This window comes from Solanum pennellii, chromosome 7 (assembly GCF_001406875.1).
Source record: "Solanum pennellii chromosome 7, SPENNV200".
NCBI classification, from domain to species: domain Eukaryota; kingdom Viridiplantae; phylum Streptophyta; class Magnoliopsida; order Solanales; family Solanaceae; genus Solanum; species Solanum pennellii.
The window spans coordinates 73,297,134-73,314,023 of NC_028643.1; the positions used below are offsets into that span (position 1 = coordinate 73,297,134).

At 31.0% G+C, this 16,890-nt stretch overlaps 2 protein-coding genes across 2 annotated transcripts in view; both read left to right on the forward strand.

The window, feature by feature from the left end:
* The first annotated feature begins 6,439 nt into the window (after positions 1-6,439).
* On the forward strand, positions 6,440-8,355 carry LOC107026205 (GATA zinc finger domain-containing protein 15-like). Its single transcript, XM_015227088.2, has one exon. It carries the CDS (start codon positions 6,546-6,548, stop codon positions 8,112-8,114), a length of 1,569 nt encoding a protein of 522 aa, XP_015082574.1. The 5' UTR covers positions 6,440-6,545; the 3' UTR covers positions 8,115-8,355.
* Positions 8,356-10,280: 1,925 nt separating this feature from the next.
* LOC107025887 (26S proteasome non-ATPase regulatory subunit 2 homolog A) overlaps positions 10,281-16,890 on the forward strand; it is a 12,306-nt gene continuing 5,696 nt past the window's right edge. The window contains exons 1-10 of the mRNA XM_015226661.2: positions 10,281-10,398; positions 10,498-10,637; positions 10,813-10,913; positions 11,762-11,882; positions 11,958-12,017; positions 12,145-12,212; positions 13,030-13,072; positions 15,192-15,257; positions 15,412-15,450; positions 15,538-15,620. Coding sequence (XP_015082147.1) covers positions 10,512-10,637; positions 10,813-10,913; positions 11,762-11,882; positions 11,958-12,017; positions 12,145-12,212; positions 13,030-13,072; positions 15,192-15,257; positions 15,412-15,450; positions 15,538-15,620 — 707 coding nt within the window. The 5' untranslated portion in view covers positions 10,281-10,398; positions 10,498-10,511. The remainder of the gene's footprint in view (positions 10,399-10,497; positions 10,638-10,812; positions 10,914-11,761; positions 11,883-11,957; positions 12,018-12,144; positions 12,213-13,029; positions 13,073-15,191; positions 15,258-15,411; positions 15,451-15,537; positions 15,621-16,890) is intronic.

The window sequence follows — 16,890 nt, forward strand, 5'->3', positions numbered from 1 at the left end:
GTGTCTGCTTAGGCCTATTCGCATTTCTTATATAGTAATAGGCATAAAAAAAGTTATAGCAATATTTTTTCTATCCAATCAAAATTTTCATTACAAATTAACTGATATAAATGCCTTGACAATCAAAATTTCATTACAAGATAAATGACTTAAATGTCCTTATAGACCTAAGAAGGTATGTTGACGGAGTGGTGCCTGCTTAGGCCTATTCACATTTCTTATATAGTAATAGGCATAAAAAAAGTTATAGAAACATTTTTTCTATCCAATCAAAATTTTCCGTGATATAAATGCCTTGACAATCAAAATTTCATTACAAGATAAATGACTTAAATGCCCTTATAGACCTAAGCAGGCATGTTGACGGAGTGGTGCCTGCTTAGGCCTATTCGCATTTCTTATATAGTAATAGGCATAAAAAAAGTCATAGCAATATTTTTTCTATCCAATCAAAATTTTCATTACAAATTAAGTGATATAAATGCCTTGATAATCAAAATTTCATTACAAGATAAATGACTTAAATGCCCTTATAGACCTAAGCAGGCATGTTGACTCTTAGGCCTATTCGCATTTCTTATATAGTAATAGGCATAAAAAAAGTTATAGCAAAATTTTTTCTATTCAATCAAAATTTTCATTACAAATTAAGTGATATAAATGCCTTGACAATCAAAATTTCATTACAAGATAAATGACTTAAATGCCCTTATAGACCTAAGCAGGCATGTTGACGGAGTGGTGCCTGCTTAGGCCTATTCGCATTTCTTATATAGTAATATATGAATAATATTTTGTGATTTTAAAGTGTGAAATATATATATGTGTATGTGAATAATATTTTGTGATTTTAAAGTGTGAGATATTGTGTGAATAATATTTTGTGCTTGCATGGTAAAAAAAGGTAAAAAAAACTCACTTATTTTTCGTTTGTACAAAACACACCTAATATTTACAAACTTACAATTGTGAAGTTGACAGTGTAAACACAATAATAATCTTAAAGACACTACATCAAAAAAAATGACCATTAGCGGCAATTAATTTTCAAATATTGTTAAGTATGTATTTTTAGCGGCAATTAACTTTCTTTGTATATGTCCCTAAAGCCTTTAGCGACATTGATTCTAATGACACTTAACTAATGCCGGTAAAGACTTTAGCATTTTTTATTAATGTCAATATTTACTGCCGTTAAAAATTATTTTTGTTATAGTGAGAAAACCTGTTACAGAAGATGTTGTGCAATAATTTTTCAATCGGGGTCCTTTGTGTTTAATTTCTTTGAGGTGATAGTAAGTATATTTGCAATTTTATAAAGTAATTGAAAGACATATATAATTAGACCAACACAAAGTATTCTTTTGTATGATGCTATTCTCATAAGGATTACATTCAAATTTTAAATTTTATGAGTTCAATCTTTTAGAGATAGTTTGAATATTTAACATGATAAACAAACCTATTCTATGGATATGAATAAGAGAATATCCATTGAGATTATATTGATTATTTCGTTATACATTTTATTCCATAATTAATATCCTTTATCTTATGTATTACCAACCCTTAAGATCCTTAATTAACATTCGAATTTATTTTCGCTGTCAATAATATCGATATCGATATTCTACATCCTTCTCTGATATATAATTGATATATTCACATCTTTTTCAACTTTTAAGGTTTGTCTTTACTCCATGAACCACAAGAGACTTGATGTTTCATTTTCACTTCCAAATTTGATTTTGTGGAAATTATTGACGAGACTAATAATTCACCCTCGAAAATCTCTTCTCTTTTTTTTTTCAATATATTTTTCAATGGGGACCGGTCATAAATCATGATGGTAAGTTTTATTAAGTAAAAAGTTTATTGTCACTGGTCTTTACGTTAATTTATACTAATTAAGTTAATTAGTAAGTCATAACTTAAGATCAAAATATGTATTAATTAGTTGCTTTGTGATAAGAATTAATATGGAGATAAGTTGTCCATGTACTCATTAAATTTAAGTGAACTCTCCATGCAATGCAAGTATATTTTCTACCCATAAATTTCTCTTTTTTTCAAAATCGACAATCAACATCGTGCTTATTTATTTAGTTATAAATAATTTTTATATTTTTCCTTTTTTAAAATATTAATTTTTGTATCGAGACAGTAGTATGAGATAGGTATACTTTCGATTTTCCACAATTTCTTTGTTTTCATGTTAAGAGTATTCATAACAATAATTATATTATAATTACAGTATTTTGATTTTAGTTTTCTTGATTTTATGAAATTGATATGAAGAATAATTATTGTAGGATAGAAGGGCCAAATATATGATAAGTCCTTCTCTTTTATTGATTGATTGATGTTAAATGACTACCATTCACTAATTAACAAGTGTCAAGAATATGCTTTTGTGTTGTTTTTTTCTTTTTTTTTTATGTTTTTTTTCTTCACTTCATTATTTGGAGAAAAGAAAAAGAAAACAAGTAATTTCTAAGTGCCTAAGTGGTATGAAAGAATTACCTCACTCTCTTTATATTGTGTGAGAACTAAAAAAATAGATATAAAGTCTTTTTTTTTTTTGAAAAATTCGCTATAATAATGAAAAAGTATAATATTTTTGTGATTAGAAACGTTTAAATAGTAGATACTTGACAACTAAGCTATTCGAACCTAGTTTAATTTTTGAAAAATGTTATTAAACAGTTGTTCGTCTAACCGCTTAAAGGGAAAAAAAGTTAGCATATATGTGTAAGTGTATATATATTATCCCATTCAAAAATCATGTATAAGGGGTGTATAACCTAATATGATGTATATATACTTGTTAACAAAAGTAAATAAATGAATCCAACCAACTATCTATGTAGAAGAGAAAATTTTAGAAATAGCAAAGATAATAGACGCAATAAGACTCTATAATTATAATTTTAGTACCTATGCTTCATATCTATAGTTTCGTTTGCTATGGAGGTTGCAGTTTATGTATTTCGCTTGCCCGTTTGTATATTTTGCTTGCAAATACGCAAACTAAGTAATTATATATAAATGCAGGTTGTTGTTTGTATATTTTCTTTTGTATATTTCGCTTGCGAATATACGAACAAGGTGAGTATATACAAATTCTATATTTACATATTTAACATTTTTCAAAACTCCGTTTGTATTTTCGCTTAATAATATACAAGTGGAGTAATTTATTATGAATTTTTGATAAATCGTATACAAATAGCTTGGGCAAGCATATACAAATTCTGGATGATGAATTATACATATTCTGAATTTGTCACTTAGAGACCGAATTATACAAATTCAATTTATACAATTAGAAAACCGCATAGCAAAATTTAACAAAATATAGTCACGAATTAAAAATAATCAAAACTATAACTATATTACATAATATATTTTAGATGTTTGTCATTTCGCATAATTTTCTTATGCTATTGTCTTTTTAAGGCCTAGAACCCAACCCAATAGAATAACTGGCCCAAAAGCCCAAACTATTTTTAGATCCAATTGAACTAAATTTATTGGGCCAATCAAGGCCCCAATTGGGGTTACAAAATCGGCGTGCTTTCTAGTTGTAGATCACTTAAAACGCATCTTCAAATATATGAGAGTATATGACTATATAAAGCAGTGCTTAAATTTGACATAATTAATTGTGTAAGCAAGTTTTTCACATACGTTTCTTAATTTATAAATTTTGATTTGTCAAGGCTAAACTTTCAACAGTTGCACTTACAATTTCGCTTGCCGAGACTAAACTTTAAATAAGTTTATATATTTGTTTAAAATTAAAATTACTTTATTTTAAGTATGAACTGTCATTAATCTTTATATCAGGCAATATATCAAAGCTTTTCTAATAATTAATTTCATATTTGAAATTGAAGATTCACTTCTTCAAACCCGCAATAACAATAACTTACAAATATTTATCAATATTGATTGATTTGAATATTTAATATTATTTTCTGAGAAAACATTTTCTCTGGAAAATCAAACATAGTAGGGGTGTTCAAAGAAATTATAAACCACTCTAAATTAAATAAGACTTTTCATCATTATGTAAAAATAAACCCAATCAAATTGACAAGCGCTTTTGTTAAACTTGATTTGGTGTAAAAAAAATTCAGTTCATGATTAACTTTGATTTGAATTGACATTATTATTTGCATAAAACTTGTTAAAAACATTTAGTATTTCAAAATGCTCCTCTAGTTTATGTTAAGTGAATTGTTGAGGTATGACATATCTCTTAAGAAAAATATTTTAAGTGCATAAAATAAATGCTACTTTTCACTACTCGATTGATTATTCTCAAACTATTTTTCTAAAAATGTAAAGTAATTAAAAATCTCACTAAATAAAAAATGATTATGAAAATAAATCTCAATAGTTCTTTTAAACTTTGAATAATTCACTTATTTTAAACTACAAAAAAAAAATCTTAATAATTCCCTTAATATAGACTAGAGGTTGCATGATGAAATTTGTTAGGCCTTTTTTATGATTCATGTTTCTTTAACTTATTGATTTTTGTCTGGACTTATATTTTTAAGGTACAATATGTATTTATAGAAACATATCCCTTGAATATCTAATAACTCAAATAAATTCTAATCAAATCATGCTAATTTTTATTATTTTTCGTTAATTATATTTGCTTTTATAGATTTTAATCTTTTTATTTTTATTTTTGATGACATTATAGTTTAGCATAACGATAACTTATTTTACGTTTTTTTTTAAAGAAATTCCTCAAAAATACCATATAATTATTAATTATTAATATGTTACTACGACTAAAGAAATATATGAAACCAATAGATACATGTAAATTTACTTTTACCTTATATTAAGCATAAATTATTCTATTTTTTTTCTTTTCTTTAGGAAAAATGGTCTAAAATCTTTATGTATATTCTCATCCCAAGGTCTTTAAATATAACAGCATAATTATCTGCTTAGATTCAGCCAGATTGTTGAAAAACATGAAAGTCATTCAAAGCGAGATAGTGACAATTGTTAGTTATTTTTTCATCATGACGCGTAAATAAAGTCTCATGTTAATATTATCAAAAATAAAATAAATTATTTATAAAATATTAAATATTTTACATGGTATAAAAAAAATTATACAAATTTAATTCAAAACAGATCGATCCTGAAAATGAAATAAATCTATAGAACATGTGAAAGTGGTCCATGAATCATTAAATCCAGGGATGTGATTATCAATCTTTGTCACCAAAACCTAACAAAAAGTACTTTCATAATTGGCCACAAAAATAAAAATTAAATACTTCAGTATAATTCTAATTTCTAAGGGAAAACAATTATCTTCTCGTAAAATTATTTTACCCTTTTTTTACTTTACCTTTATGTTCTTAGAATTAGGAGCAAATTACAATTTCAGTATATTAATAAAAGCAGTTTCCAAATGCTAGTATAACCTGAAAAATACAGGTTATGCGCTAAAGATGAAATAAAATACATTGGATGCATATTTTTGCGTTCAAACTTTTAGTGCAAATAAGTTTTAATATCAAAAGAGAGTATTGTGATTCAAAATTGACCGTGTTTAGAGAAAAGTAGATCTTTATGTATATCGAAACCAAAGAACTACAAAATTTATTAATTGTCTATACCATTAAATAAATCATTAGCGATAAAAGTTTATCGATAGTTAATTCTTTTAATATATTTTTTTAGTGATACGAAAAAAAGACATTCTGAAAATTGAGAATTTCAACAAATCTAAAACTCAAAATTGAAAAAAAAAAAGTGAAGTTTTTGACTAAAGTGATCCACCTAACTCAACTGCTAAATTAGTTATAAATGGACCCCTACCCCTCCTTTTTCTTTATTTCATATTACCCTACATTTTGAGAACATTAATCTCACTTTAAGTATCTAGAAAGCAAGCAAGAAAAAAAAATAAATACTCTATCCGTCCTATATTAGTCGATAACTAAAAATAGTTGATTCATATTAGTTATTCATTTTACTAAATCAAGAAAATATTATTTAATTTTTTTCATATTGCCCGTACAATTAATTCTTTTTTTAGAAGTGTTCATATTTATTTGTATAATTTTTAAAGAAGTTTTTTAAGGAATTTAGTAAACTTATCTTTTTATTTATAATTTTCTTGATAAACTTATAAAGTAAAAAGTGATTAACTAATATGAGACGGAGCGACAAGTGAGAGTAATAATATAAAGCCACAAGACAAATAAACACACTATCTTTTGACTATGGACCAAATCATGTTTTTTTATTTTCTGCCTATAATTAAGGTGCCTTGTTGGTTAGACATTCTTAATGGAATAGCACATGCAGCATGCACCTAAAGCCATAATTTTACCTACCCCACAAATCACACTAAAATTTTCCCCACAATTCCTCAATCTACGCACATCATCACGGAAAAAGCTTAAATTAAACCAAAGTATTGCATTTTTAATAACTTTATATAAACTCTTCATAAGAACCAAGAAATTAATCAATACACCTCAATATTCTATTTCTTCACTATGGGGCATTTCATCAAGCAAGTGGTGTGCATTTTGTTCTTGGTGATTTCAACTCCATTTGTGCAAATTGAAGCTAGAAATAGCAAGTTTATGATCATTCCTACATCTCCTTCACCTGCTCCTACTCCGATTTCTAATGAAATTAGTTTCCCTCCTTTTTCATCGTTAAGTCCAACACCAGTACCAGCACCAGCACCAGCACCAACACCGGACTTTAATGATTTTGGATTTCCTCCTTTGTCGTTTTTAAGTCCAACACCATCACCAACACCATCACCGATAGAGGGTGATCAAGATCCTGGTTTGCCAACACCGGCGGGGGCACCGGAGGAAGGTGACATTGAAGCACCAGCACCACTTTTGGGTGACACTCCTTATGGACTTTATGGTCCTCATTCTCAGGAAGTTCCTTCTACTACTCTCACAAATTTTGATGATGTAGAAAAGGAATTACAAGGTGCCCGTTTCAACACGGACGAGTCCTACAATAACAATAACAACAACAATAACAATGGATACTCTGATAATTACAACTACGATAGCCACTCGGAGAATTACAACAACAACAATGGCTATTCCCAGAATTACTACAACAACAACAACAACAATGATTTCTCGGAGACTTACAACAACAACAACAATGATGCTTTCTCAGAGAATCACAACAACAACGTCAACCACAATAACAACAACAACAACAATGATTTCTCCGAGACTTACAACAACAACAACAATGATGCTTTCTCAGAGAATCACAACAACAACGTCAACCACAACAACAATGATGCTTTCTCAGAGAATTACAACAACAACAATGATGGTTTTTTGGAGAATTACAACAACCTCAACCACAACAACAATGATTTCTCCGAGAAATACAACCACAACAACAATGATTTCTCCGAAAATTACAACAACAACAATGTTTTCTCCAAGAATTACAACAACAACAACAATGATTTCTCCGAAAAATACAACAACAACAACAATGATTTCTCAGAGAAATACAACAACAAAGGCTACTCTAAGAATTACAACAACAACGACAATAGCTACTCCAAGAATTACAACAACAACAATGATTTCTCCGAGAATTACAACAACAACAACAACAATGGTTTCTCTGAGAATTACAACAACAATGACTTCTCCGGGAATTACAACACTAACAACAACAACAATGTTTTCTCTGAGAATTACAACAACCGTTACTCCAATAGTTACAACAACAACAACAACAAGAAGAACAACAACAACAACAAGAACAACAACAACAACAACAGATACTCTGAGAATATGTCAGAGAGGCAAGGATTAAGCGACACAAGATTCTTGAACAATGGCAAGTACTACTATGACATCAAGAATGACAATCCCAACAACAACAATGATCATGCTAGCAGCTACAATAACAATGCAAATATGGTGGAAACTCAAGGATTCGGTGACACGCGATATTCAGACAATGGCAACTACTTTTATGGTAAAAATGGTGAGAAAATGACCATGGAAGAGTTCAAAAGACAACAGGACTATCCAGGCACTGAGGATCAGTATGAACTTCCTTGAAGATAAAACATTTATCAATTGGTTCAGAACACAAGGACAAAAGCAGGGGAGGATATTCAAATAGATTTTACATTGAATTTTAAGTTATTTTGAGTGAGTGTTTGTGTATTAGTTCTGCTTGTGTCTGCAAACACTTTTTTTTTTTTAATAGTTCTACAAATCAGACCAAGGGAACTTTGTGTTGTTTAACACTTTTGAATTTTTTAAACTTTTTATAATGACATTATTGAAGCTTCATGCCTGCCTGGTTATAAACTTGTACTGAAGTAGTAATATTTTTGTACCTTCAGTTCTTTGTTTTCTTTTTTTGGTTACAAGGACACCGTAATCACCTGTAACGCACCGGAAATATAAACCACATTAGGCAAGTCGATGGAGATGGTGGCTTTATTTTGTTTGAGCAGATTAATTTAGTAATCCAAGATATCGACTCCTATAAACTTGTCTAATTAAAAAAAATCGATCATACGTACGCGAATTACATGAGGTTTGGAGCCATAACCTATTCTTTTTCAACTTTGAATTTCAAATTTTACATAAAGATTTCAAAAATTGTATTAAAGGAAAAAAGTCTGAGAAAGGAAAAAGAAAAACAGAAAAGATTACATGAGCATCTTACTTTTGCTCTAGATGTGAGTTTTTTCAATTCATTACACATTTCCCTCCTTTACCACTACCTCAAGAAGGAAAAAAAAGAATTTTGCATAGAGGTGGAACTTTCATTGGTTTGGACGAATTCAATAATTTTTTCGTAGATGTACTAGAAAATCAATTAAATTTATATGTATATTAATTTGTGAATCTCTATCAAAATTGATTAACGAAATTTAAAACCTCTAAATCTTAATCATCGCTTCGCCTGCATAGGAATAAAGTTTTAGATCAGTTGGCTACAATGTGTATACTATTAAATATGGATTTAAAAACAAAAAATACTAATCTATGCAATATAATCAACTAATTTTAAAATTGGGAATTTTGGCTATAAATTTTGTAGTTCAACTTGAAGTTGAATTTCAGAAAAGAATTTGAAAAATAACAAAACAAATATTTTCACTCCGAATTTACTCAAACAAAAAACAAAAAAAAAACACAAAATTTTGGTCAAACTAAATTTCAAAGGGCAACTTTCACATATAGCAAATAAAAAATTTATATTTGTATGCTATAGCAAAGTTTGTATAATTGCGATTCATAGCAAACATAGAAACTGTATAATTCGCTATACATATACAGTTGAAGCAAATTGTATAAAACAAAATGTATAAAACAAGAAAGAGAAAGACACTTGGCCAGAGAATTGTATAAAAACGAAGTGTATAAAACGAATTGTATCATTATAAGTGTATCAAACGATTATATACAATTTGAATTTGTATAAAATGAGAAAGAGAGAAAAACAAAAGAGACTTGACAAAGAACATACAATTGAATTGAATTGTATAAAACGAGAAAGAGAGAAATTAGATACAATTTGAAAATTGTATAAAACGAGAAAGAGAGAAAGGCAAAAGAAACTGGGCAGGGGAATATTTTTATTGTATAATTATAAGTGTATAGGACGAAAATATATGTACTTGCATTTGTATATGCAATCTTCTCACGCTTTATACAAACAGAAACGCAATTTATGTATTTAGCTTCTGTTTGTATAAGTGAGAAAGGCGAGGGTGGCGAGCGAAATCTGGGAGAGTGGCGAGCGAGATCTGGAAGAGGGTAGAGAGGGAAACAAAAATATATGTATTTATACATTTTTCTCTGCTTTATACAATTAGAAACAATTTTTATACACTTGTGTTTGTATAAAAAGTGAGGAAGCGAGCGAGAGATTGGAGGAGAGTGGCGAGCGAGATATTTGGGAGAGAGGCGTCTGACAATTTTTTGCAAACGTTTACTATGGAGCACAATTAAATCAAACCCTAACTACTCTATTTATTTTAGGTTATTAGTTTGCTATTATATATAATTTTCCCAATTTCAAATATCAACGGCCCTTTTAAACTAAAATGGGCTGTTAAAGTGAAAAGCCCATTCTTTACTTACCAGATCCCGTAGCAAGCCCATACAAAACAAGTAGTACAAATTTGGGCTTAAAAGAGTCTATAACCATATATGGGCCGTTAAAATTGGCCAAGCCCACAAATCTTCTTGCCCCTTTTGTCTCTGCAAATATGTATATAAAAAAAAGTGCTACAACAAAACCCAAACAAGTATAACTTTAGCTTGGTGAAGACGAAAACCTTTGTTCTTTCTCTCGTCAGTGTTCAAATCAGTTCAATTTGCCGTATGTTCACTATGTATTTGAATTTGAATTGATGAAATCAAGCTATTGCACAATCAATTTCAATAAATTTGTACTTACTACTCCTGTTTTCTCTGCTAGGGTTTTAGCTGACAATGTCGAAGACTCCGGATCCAAACAGTACAGATGCTAGCGGCAGCAAGTCTACAAAAGAAGAGGCAACAATTAAGGTTCCTTCTAAGGACCCAAAGAAGAAGGATGATAAGAAGGATGAAGATCTCGTAAGTGAACTTGAATAAAAATCGATTATTTAATGTTTAAGTTTAGGAATTTTTAGTTTTTGTTACTAATATTTGAGGGATATTGTGCTGAGAGAGTTATCACGGAATCAAAATTTAAAATTTGATTGATTAGATTGTGTTTTCATTGTATGATTTTTGATTTTGCTGGGATTAGTCGGAGGAGGATTTGGCGTTGAAGCAGCAACTGGAACTGTATGTGGAGAGGGCTCAAGATGCTGATCCAGGACTACAAAAGGTTGCACTTGAGAGTATGAGGTATTTCTCTTTCACCCTTTCTTTTCGTGTTTTTTCGGGTATGTGGATGTTGAGGATTCACCAAGCGAAGTTGACCTAGTTTGGAATTAAGGGGTAGTTGTTGAGGTGAGTTGAAATTGGACAATGGTTACAGCTATAGATAGTGTAAAGGTTCTTGCTTTTGTTGAGCTCCACTTGGGAGATTAAATATGCTTGGGGCTTTGATATTCTAGTTCCTTCGCACACTGTGTTGTTTCGAGGGAAATTCGGGGTACACACAAGGAGGGGCACTGCCTGGTAGAAGTTATCTTTAGTGCTTTAAGGTGCCTTATTTCATCGTAGGTAAATAGCAGCTTGATGATGGTTCCACATTCCCCTTTTTCTCTTTTCTGTGTGTGTTGCGTATATGCTAAGTACACCTGTAGTAGAAGAAACGTTCTTAAATATAAATGTAATAGTTGCAGTTTTATTGTTAGCTGACATGTTCTTTGCGAACTCTTTCAGAAAGAACTGCGACCCCCTTTGACAGTGCTTAATCCATCAGTTAGACATGGCAAGTTAGACATGACAACTGATAATAAATGAATGTAAGCATGTGTAAAAGACAGCCTTTTGGAGAATTAGCTAGCACTACATGCATATGAAGCATGTACATTATAATATTTCATCCTCCAAATATCGGTGGAAGATTAAAAATTATACTTCTTTTTTTCTAGACTGTGTCTATAAGCTCCTATCTTCACTTGTATGAGAAATCAGACGCCGACTTTAATCTTCAATCCTTAAAGTTTTTAGGTTCTGTCATTTACATAAGCAAGGACACATTTTCTTCTTGGCTCTTATGCTTATTCATCTTTCCTTTGTTATAGACAGGAAATTCGTACATCAACAAGCTCGATGACATCAGTTCCAAAACCATTGAAGTTCTTGCGTCCCCACTATGGAACACTGAAGGGATTTTATGAAAAGATGCCAGACTCAGATTTGAAGGTATGGAATTGGCGTTGCACTTAACTGCTGTCGAAGTTGAATTAATTTCACTTACACAATTTCAACTGCATGCAGAAACTTATGGCAGATATACTTTCTGTTTTGGCTCTGACAATGTCTGCTGAAGGTGAAAGGGTATGTCTTGTTTTTGGTGTATTGTGATAACTGTGCATGTGTGATATGCTATCACTCGTGCTTTTTTGAACATTTACAACTTCTTCATCTATTTTATGGCTAATATCAATTCTATTGGTTCTTACAGGAGAGCTTGAAGTATAGACTGGTGGGCTCTCAAGGTGAAATTGGTTCCTGGGGACATGAATACGTTAGGTAAGTTTAAAAGCTAGATCATTTGTCTTATCCTCTCTGTTCATCCCATTTATATGGTTATTCCTTTAGTAAGAACATATTTATTATTTGAAACTATTTTGGAATAGCTTACCAAGATATGACTTCAGAAAATCTGCATCTTCTCTGGGAAGTTAGCTCTTTCACGAGCTTGTATTTGTATTTATATTATTTCCCAGTCTTGACGGACATCAATGGTGCAAATGAGTATGGGCATAGCATCTCTGGCATGTGCTGTTTTGTGAAACATAGTACCTAGCGCGGCTGCGTGTTAAGTTGATCTAGGATAAAGAAATAAACTTTATATTTGCATGAGTGATGGTTCATTTTTAGGGGAAAATAATACATAGCAGTAGTGAAGTGTATCTACGTCCTTCTCCCAAGTGTCGGGGTTGAGCTGTAGCAGTAAAGACATGGAGATTCCAAGCTTGAATCTCAGCTACAACATCCAGTGAGAGCCCATCTACGTTAGCTTTAGTGACGGCCTGGTGAACTAACTTGCACCTGTGTCTATGGGATTTAGTATGCTGTTCGATGGATCAGTCATGTTGGACGCTAACTGACCCAAAATCACCGTTAGTGTCATCCAGAGATATTTATCAATATTGTAGTGTGATGTTAATGCTAGTTTCCATTAAATGCATGAGATGACTTTCTGATTGTGTTCCATTTCAATATAAAGATACTAGCTCTGAACAGTATACACATTAATTTGTGTGTGAATTCATGTGTTTCATTTCTCAATTCTTGCCCAGTCCATTTTGTACCTCAAGTATTGGCTAACCGATTATTTCTACAGGAACTTAGCTGGAGAAATTTCACAAGAGTATGTAAAACGACAGGTTTGTTTTCTCTTATCTCTTAAGTTGTGTAAGGTTTCAGAAGAATATTACTATGTGTTTTTATACCATTTGTGCTGTTCATGCTTTGTTTAGAGTTTTGGTTACTTTATGCATCAGCAATTCAGGCTAACTTTTACTGCTTTGTACATATGTACCTTCTATCATTTTTATACAAGTCATTGATGCTCTGCATTTACCACTACAGTAATTCCATGAGGCCCGGGCCTGGGCCCAAACTCAAGGTATAAAAGTAATAAATTTAATTAAAGAAGTATAATTTATATCATATTTTTTACTTTATAATTAATATATAATCTAATGGCACGCTGGACAGTTGATAAGTCTTCATAATTATTTAAGTTCTTAATCATTTAATTGGATATTTTAATTAAAAATTACTATTTATGAGGAAAAAGTTTGGCTGGAGAATTAGGAAAAAAAAGGAACACAAGTGGTTAGATATTTTATAAAATAACATGATTTAAATACGTAAATGAGTACAATTCAATGAAAATCATAAATCGAAGAGTATTGGCATTTTTATGAATTTGTGAGCAAGCAACTTATTTATTATCCACAGAAATAAATTTAATTTGATATTTATTAAGTTCTGATTTCATTCGTAATTTTTTGCAGCAGGAGTTTCTGATTTTTTTTGATCTTATAGAATAATCCAATACAACAAAAAATTCAATAACTTCAAGTTTATATTGCAATAGTTTTGACCTTAATTTAGAGGCTTTATAAAAATTAACTTAATAATAATCTTATAAGAATATTAATAAATAATAATTAAAGTATATTAAAAAGGATTCCATTTGATCCATTTTACTTCTTTTTTTACTTTTTTATAAACCCCTTGAATACCACATCCATCCCATTATAATTATTTTTTTAGTTTTTTTTTTCACTTCTATTAAAAACAATATATATACAATGTATTACTAAATACCATATTAATTAGATGCTTTTTGAGAATCAAAACAATTTTTAAGAGAACTATAAGGGTATAATTGAAAATAATTGTGCATTTTAATTTGGTACTAACAATTGTTTTTAGATATTTTTTTGAGGGAAGGGACTATTAATGTAAGAGAGAGTATTAACTAAAAGGTAATAATTAATATAACAAGTGGTGAGAAGAGATTCATAAAGTCACACCAATAACAAAGGCCCAAGTGAGAATGATCTTAAGAAAAAAAGTGGGGCAAAATAGGAATATGTTGCACCAAATCGGTTGTTACATAAAATGAGACTTTTCATGTTATGTAATGGTGAATTCAATGTTATGGTACAATATGATTTTAGTAACAACCAAATCAAACATCATATTTAAACTAACAATATTCCAAACATGTTATAGACTTTAAGGGTAGAAATATTGTAGTACTAACTTGAATTTATTGAAATTCTTTGTCCTGTGGGATGATCTTAGAAGAAAAAAAAGTTCTGCTGAAACTCTTGCTCCATGAAATTAAAACTTAATGAATATCAGAAGAAACTTATTTTATTTCTAACTAAGAAATTCTCTCCTCAGAAATTCATAGAACTTGCGATGTTTTTTATTAATGATCTTTGTCCACTTGTAATCATATACATATTTTAAATCATGTTGTTTTATAGATTACCAAACATCCTGTGTCTCTTTAATATTTATAAATTCTCTACCCAAGTTTACTTTCTTATAAATAGTTTTTCAATTGGTACTTATCCAATTATGTGTTAAAAACTTTGATATTTATGAATACTTATCACTAAATACATGTTTAATGTGACACCAAATGATATGTTATGAAGTAAAATTAATTATTATAATTATTTTTTATTATATTTGAGTTTGACCCCGGGCTTAGCACAAGCCTGATGGAACTACTAGGTTTATATGTACAAATTTGCTGCTTGAAGGCTGTAACAGTTACCTGTTCTTTTTAAAAGGTTGTAACATTTACCTGTTCTTTTTCATTTTGAATAAGTAGTAGCAAACTACTTCAAGCCTTTTTCGACCTTTATCTTGTGAATGTTATGCATGCCTTTTTACATATGAATTATGCAATAACTTCTGAAATTAGGTTTTTAATCAGCATTCTGTTTCTATCTTACGATGCATTAACAATGTCAGAGTGAAGAAGCCTCAATTGATGATCTAATGGAGCTTGTGCAACAAATTGTTGCTTTTCACATGAAGGTATCATTCTTCAGATTTAATTTTAGTTGAGTTGCAGGATAGAACTATAAAAGTTCACTTCCCTTTTTCCGTTATGGTGCGGAAACATATCGCTTTCATCTCCTTTTGTTTTCAAAGATCCAAATGTTGACTGATATCTTGTTCTGCAATGCAGCATAATGCTGAGCCCGAGGCTGTTGATCTTTTAATGGAGGTAGTTTTCTCTCTCCGTGTCTTTACATAACCTTTGCACTGTTTCCATGAGTGGTGCTGATGAGGTATCTCATTGAAATAATTTCAGGTTGAAGATCTTGATCTCTTAGTTGAGCACGTTGATAATACAAATTACAAAAGGACATGCTCCTATCTCACCAGTTCAGCAAAGTGAGTTTGCTCAAGACGCAATTTTGGAAATTCTTTGTCAGGATATTTGAATCTTGCGAATTTTCTCTTGGCAAATTAAGATATGCTGGAGTTTTATGTAGTTTTGATGCTCTTAGTCTCATCATCCTCAGTTTTTGTTATGATAACCATGGTACACTGTCCATAATTCCACTGGGTATCTGATACCTCCCCCACTAGTGCAGGTGCCAGGTAGTCACAAACGTTCACTGGGAATTTAACCCGAGGGGTCATGGTTCTGAACCCACTTCATTGACTGCTAGGCTACACCCTTATGTGCTATTCTCATGTGTCCTCTATTATCTGCAGTTTACCACCAACCTATAAGTTGTTTGTTCATTTGATAATGGAACTACTGTTAAAATTGGAGTTGATCTACTGCATTACAGTAAGAAAGCCAGGGCAAAGGAAGGCTGCCCAGGATTACCAAATTACTCTAGTGCTATGAACATTTACATACATAGTTTTATTTGTGGCTATGTCTAGTTGGATTGTAGATTCGAATTTATTAACTAAAATTGATGGATTGCTTAGAAAGAGACCTTTCTTTGATAGCCTGCGTATCCATTGTATCAAACCTATGTTGCTCGGACTCTTCAAAAATGTCAATGGGTGCGTGTCGGATTCGCCAAAAGTAGTGTATTTTTGAAGAATCCGAGACGGGTGCAGCATCAAAAGTGAAGAGTCCGCGCAACTAAGTATCAAACTTCGTGATTAGTTGGGTAATGCGCGACTCTCTTGCCTTCTCTACTTGATGAAGACCAGACAACTTGATTCATCGCCTAGAAGTCTTTTTGTTGTACTGTACTATTTATGCTTACTTTTAAGACGAGGGCCTACCCCTTCCTGAATATTTATTTTCTAAAGATAGTTGGTTCACGTGATGCATTGAGAGTTTTTATCAAGGACAGATTAAATTCAGAATTGGGAAAGATATAGGTAGTCTGAAGCAAGGTAATAATAGTCGGTTGGATCTTCCTTCAAGAAATAAGCGAAGGCGTGTTGGTACTGAGATCCTTATTCATTACCCCTTGCAAGCCTATCTTTGGGAGTGGATAACTTTGTATCTGAATAACTGGTTTGTTCTGGTTCGTAGCCTCACTTGAGCAACAAGGTTCTTAGGAAGCCCTTCTTTCCGATTTTCAGCTTGCTTTGGATGTGTAAATTCCTCTCTGGTAGAAGCCAAGGAGTAAAAACCCCGTGACTTCTTTTTAAGATATAAAAAGATACTACGTTACTTATCTCACACCCC